General features: G+C 33.9%; 1 protein-coding gene across 1 annotated transcript; it reads left to right on the forward strand.

Annotated features, from left to right (window-relative positions):
* The first annotated feature begins 169 nt into the window (after positions 1-169).
* Positions 170-877, forward strand: LOC6603012. Its single transcript, XM_026993703.1, has one exon. The coding sequence runs from the start codon at positions 304-306 to the stop codon at positions 514-516; it is 213 nt and encodes a 70-aa protein (XP_026849504.1). The 5' UTR covers positions 170-303; the 3' UTR covers positions 517-877.
* The last annotated feature ends 5,123 nt before the right edge of the window (positions 878-6,000 follow it).

Consider the following 6,000-nt stretch of genomic DNA (forward strand, 5'->3'; position numbering starts at 1 on the left):
CTGAGCGAACAGCACAGCTGATAAGACCGCCAGACACTACTCGTATTTAGCAGCTAATGCCGAAAACACACAAATGGCAGATAACAAGCGGCATTCTAGGCGCCTATAAATACTGGACCCACAACCGACTAGAGACACAGAAACGAATCGTGCGCGCCAATGAATTAAACAAAGCGGAGAGCGGAGAGCCAGTACAACCCGTCAAACCCAACCCAAAGTCATATATAGAGTTTACTCTATATACCAACTGTGATAGCTGCCACAAGGAACAACGCCATCAACTCCATCAATCCATCGGTCAGAATGTCTGCGTCCAATAAATTGCCTCATCTGGTCAGTTCCACTTCTCGCTACATTGCCGGACGGAATGCCATGCAAACGGTGTACTGGAGGGCCTCTGCTGGACCCAATCCCCGCATGGTGAAGACCCACAAGAACTTCGAATTCGACCGCAAGCAGCTGGCCCCGAAAAGTGTAAGGATGCAGAACCACAATCACAGCTTCATCAGCAAGTAGAGGGAGCTCTTAGTTCCGGCCCTGACATGTTCCTAATGTGTGGACAGACGACACACACTTCAAAATATTCATAGAATTTTATTTTTTTTTGTTCATTGTGCACTTAATGTATTTATTGTGTGTAGTATTGTAAAGCGATAAACGCAATCGTGAGTGTAGTACTCGTAATTGTAAACTAAGCCGAGCCGGCACGTAGCGTCTCTGGAAGTAGAGCAAAACCCAGAATCGCAGTGCGACGTCTCCCCCAGAGGCTGGCGGCGCCGCGTGGCTACGACTATTCATGTACCTTGGCATTACAAAAATAACAAAGATTAAATAAAATGCATTATAGCTTGTAGATAATAAAACCCCCCACCCCTCACCCCATATGATGTTTTTCTTGGTCAAAGTCTCGGGAGGGGTCGGGTCCGGGGTCGGTCTGTCAGGTGCGTCATCGCGTGACATCAATCCATGGTCTGATCGGCAGCAGCAGCTTCTTTTTTGTTTTGTTTATTCATATTAAAATACGGTAATGATCGGGTTTATTCCATTTTTTAAATATTTTATTTATTTAGTTTTATATTTATTACATACATTGAGTTCTCGTATATGTATATATAATTTATTTGGTTTTTTTTGTGTTTGGTTGCTTTTAAGTTTATTTTTTACTTTGTTTTGTTTTTTGTTTTCGTTTTGTATGTAATTATTTTATATACTTTTTCATTTAGGTTTATAATTTCTTTTTAGATATCGTTCGTACTTAAGTTTTATAGTATTCCTCTCGTCCTTCCATTCAGATTTTAGTTAATATAATTTGCTTGTGGGTGAAATATGTTTACGTTAAATTTTGTTTCGCTTTTCGTTTGGTTTTCCCTTTTCATTATGCCGTGTTATATTTATCGGGTTGTTCTTTACTTAAAATTACAGCCTTTATAAATAATTATTTTTTTATGCTATTCTTCATTTCATTTTTTTTTTTCATTTTCCATTTTTCCGTTTTTTGTTTTTTTCCGAATTTAGATCTCTTATATGTTTTGTTTTGCTTTATACTTTTTACTTCGCTTGCCGTTGTACTACGTATTCATTTTTCTTTCTTTCGTTATAATTTACTAAATATATAGAGACTTTTTTGTTTTCATTTTCCTTATCTGCATCGTATTTTGATGGATTTGAATAATTTGCACACATGTACATATGTATATAATATATATGTATATATATATATTGTTATCTAAATATATATTCCATATAGACTTTATATATATTATTCATATTTGACAATTTCAGTTGGGCTTAGTGTCTGGCTTTGCTTTTGTAGTGTAGTGTAGTTTTGTTTTTGGGTTTCTTTGTCTTTGTTTTTTGTTCACACGGAAGTTTTACACACATGAATAAAACCGAAAAAAAATACACACAAAACTTTGTGCATTTCTTTAGCTATAGCTTTGGTTTCTTTTTTTTATACTTTTCGGAATATGTTTTACTGTTTATGATCTCGTCTTTTTTTTTTGTTTTGTTTTTTTTTTGTTAATATATAGGTTTTCCTAACTCAATTCACATCAAAAAAAGTTTTCGTTTTTCGATTATCTCAAAAGAGAAAAATATATATTAATTATTATCTTTGTTTTTATTTTACTTTCATTAAACCTTCTCGTCATGTTTTGTTTTTTGATTAAAAAATATTGCAGCTCAAAATTGTAATACTTTTGCATCTCCATCCCCCTCTCTCCTTCTCTCTTTAAAGCATAGAACACACTTTAGAGATCAGTAGTTCGATTCTGTCACTATAACTAACTGTCTTTCTGTCTCTTTCTTCCAATTATAGCTTCCTCTTTCTATGCCCTCACTCTCTCTCCGTTATGCTTCTGGCTGATATCATTTGTCGTTTGCTTGATCTGTACTTCATTTGTGTTGTTTGGGTTTGGGGTTTGGGTTGTTTGGGGGTTCGTTCGTGTTTTTGTGTGTTTCATATGTTTTACGTATTTCCTTGACTTCGACTCTACTATTATGCTGCTCAGTATAGTGTATAGTATACTTTATATGTATATATAGACTCTTATGTATGGTAAATTGTTTCGCTAGAAATGTTTTTTTTTTTTTTTTTCATTTACGGAAGAATTTGGATACATTTTTGTTAGTTTTCCATTTAAGTTTTAGCTAAAAAGTATAATTTCTCTAGTATTCGCGAGTATTTTGCATTACCCTTCAGCTAATCTTTTGCTATTTTTTTTTGTTGCTATACATATTTTTAATTCTTATCCCTCGGTCACGTGGGCGCTTTAATTGGCTTAAAATATGTAGGTGTATCGGTATCTATATATCGCGGTCTATATCGGTATCGGTTTTGGTATCTCTACAGACGTGTATCTTGTGGCAAGCACACAATGACTCCTATCTCCTGTCTCCTGTTTCATCCTTCAGCTTCAGCACAGATTCTCACAATGTGCAGCACTTGAAATGCACTTTGATTCAATTTAGATAATTTTACACACATTCAGACATATGTACTATATATGTACGAGTATGCATGTATATTTTGCAACAGAATTTCGGCATATTTTTCGTTTTGTTTATATCTTAGAGGGGGTTTTTGGTTTTTGGATTTCGGGGATAATGGCCAAATCAAATCAATGGAACGGGAGCTTAATGGACACAGTTTTGTCAGCAGAAGGCAATCAACGAAATTCTGCGCAAAAGTATAAATTTGAAGACAAAAACAAATGTGTAACCGAAAAGAATGTGTACCAAAGAGAATTTCCAGGAAAATTCCTTAAAATATCTGGCAATTGTTGTAAATTCTTCAGTTGTGTGTTTGGTGTTTCTGTTGTGTCTATGTGTGGTTATGGTTGTATGTGGTTTACATCGACTCTCTCTCTTGACTAAAAATACTCAACAATTTCGTTTACATGAAACCATTTTAGCTACAATAAAATACAATACAATACAATACAATACAATATATATGTTGTATATATGGTTAAATATTTCCTAAACACTCGCTGTCATTTCAACATTGATAGAAAAACCGTCATTGTTTGTTCTTGCTTTTCACCATTTGCCATGTTTTGCCTATACATACAGATCGGATCGAAATCTCGCTCTAGAAATTGGTTATGCTTTTGCATTGTATAAAGTATGTTCGAAAAACTCTTTTGCTGACAACAATGATCCAAAAAAGATTTGGTGGTGGTGGTTATGGTTGTGGTGACTTGGGCTCGGGGGAATGTCAACCTCAACTGAACTAACGAACAAACATTTATGCATCACTAAAAACGAGTAATCCAATCCCATAAATCGTTATATGTATATCGGTTGGAGTGGAGTACAGCTCTGATGAATGCACCTATATGTGGATTAAGGTTATTCCTTGTATAATCTAAAAGATTTCGTTGCACGTTTATTGTATCTTCTAGGCTCGTCCTCTCCGCAGAGACATCCACCTACCAAATCTATTTATATTTTCTGAAACTAATTTTTGTATGATCTTCTATGCTGCTTGAATCCCAAAATAATATCTATAACACTCGTCTTTTCGTATTGCTTTAGGGATTGTAATGGGACACTTTCATTCATTATTTTGTGCTTTTGCTTTATACAATATTCATCAATCAACAATCATCAATCGATCACACATCACATATTATTCTGGATATTTTTCTGTCTATTTTTGTTTCTGTCTGCTAAATTATTTTTTCTTCTTATTATTGCTGCGCCGTTAATTTTATTCACTAATATAAGTACAATATCATAAAAATAAAAATAACACTGTATATTTTGTTATTTACCATTAATTTTGCTTTAAGTTACTTTTTTATATATATATATATATATTTTTTTTTTACGGATTTTTCATAGTTTATATTTTTGTGTTTTACGTTTTGTTTTTTTTTTTTATTGTAAATATAAATATATATAATATATATCTCAGGTTTTCCATTTATTAAGTACAATGTAATATAACCATATACAAATCGGCGCTCCTCCCGTCCCCTGCTGACTGCCCAATCCGTTCGTACGCCCGCCCGTTCTTCGTTCTTTGATGTCCGATGGCCCTCCGCCCTCCAGCAGTACTCCGTGTGCGGCATTTGAAAAATTCGTAAACGGTTAGTACACTTTTAATATTCTTAGTTATATTTTTAGCGTCAGTCTTGTGTAAATTAAATTTTACTTCAAAAACGTTTTAACGCACACACACGGTGTACAGTAGGCAGAGCACATGCACATGCAGGCGCTTTTCCAAGGACGCACTTGAGGCAGGGTTGCTCTATTTCCGCTTCAGCTTCCGCACCCGCTTCCGCTTCCGTCTTATTCCCATTGGCGTTGCCGCTGCTGCAGGGCCGCTTCTTGTTATAAAAAATTGCTGCTCGACGTTACATATACATATATATATATATATATATATATATTTTAATAAAATGTATATATATGTAATATATATATATATATATATGCGTGTATACACATATAATATAAGGTTTTATTCAATTCACACGTAGACTTTTGTTAAAAAATGCATTTTTCTTATGTAAAAATGTTCTTTTTGTTTTACATGACCCTTTTGGTATTAATTTTTCTCTGCTCTGCTCGTAAATATTCTTGTAATTTGGTTTCGGTTTTTGTATTGAGACGCCATTGAGATATTGTTCTTGTACATTTAAGTATATATATATATATATATATATATATATATATATATATATATGTATAATATATGTATATTGTTGTATATATCATCTAGGTTTATGTATTTGTATGCTTTTTTTTATAGATTATAATTAGTTTTTGTTCTTGGTTGTTTCTTCTCCACGATCGCGATCACACACGGAAAGATTAAAGATACACACACGGTAGTTGAGAGATGCATAGAAGTTAGCAAACCAATTATAATTGAACTACATTTAGAGATTTTAGACAAGTCCAATTCTAGGTAAGTTGCCATTGCCGCCGCCTTCTGATCATCTGACATAGAGATTAATTAGAGCTAATTTGACACAACCGTTTAATTCAACTATTTCATATCAGCATATTGAAGCATCTTCAAGCGTCTGCTGTGCTCACGTCTGTGTCATGCTACTGAAAGATTCGTTGCTTTTTGCATTTTCTTTTGCAGGTATTTGGAAGCATCTGTAAAGTATGCTACACTACACGTCTTGCTCGAGCAAAAATAATCAATAAGTAAATAAATCAACGAACGCAAAAGTAAGGAAATCATAACTCGTTTTTTTTTTTGTTTGTTTTGGGCTCATTTTTATTTACTGTCTGATGACAAGAGACATGGATAGCGTAAGGATTCTAAATTTGCTCAGATTTTAAACATACACTAAAGAAGAAAACTAATTGATTCAAGGAAGGTTGAAAATTTGGCAAGGATAACTGGAAGAGACAACCATAAGGTAACCCAAAGAAACCATTGATTTATCGTTAATATTATAAATCGGAACACACGCTAAGTGGAGCCCTGGAGCCCAAAACATTTTTGGAATGCTAATGTAAATTGTGATTGAGAGA

Source organism: Drosophila persimilis, unplaced genomic scaffold, assembly GCF_003286085.1.
Source record: "Drosophila persimilis strain 14011-0111.01,24,50 unplaced genomic scaffold, DperRS2 tig00000868-arrow-arrow-pilon, whole genome shotgun sequence".
Classification (NCBI taxonomy): Eukaryota; Metazoa; Arthropoda; class Insecta; order Diptera; family Drosophilidae; genus Drosophila; species Drosophila persimilis.

What these genes read in the sequence shown, in the direction of transcription:
- LOC6603012 (XM_026993703.1), top strand. Translation starts at nt 304, where the DNA reads ATGTCTGCGTCCAATAAATTGCCTCATCTGGTCAGTTCCACTTCTCGC.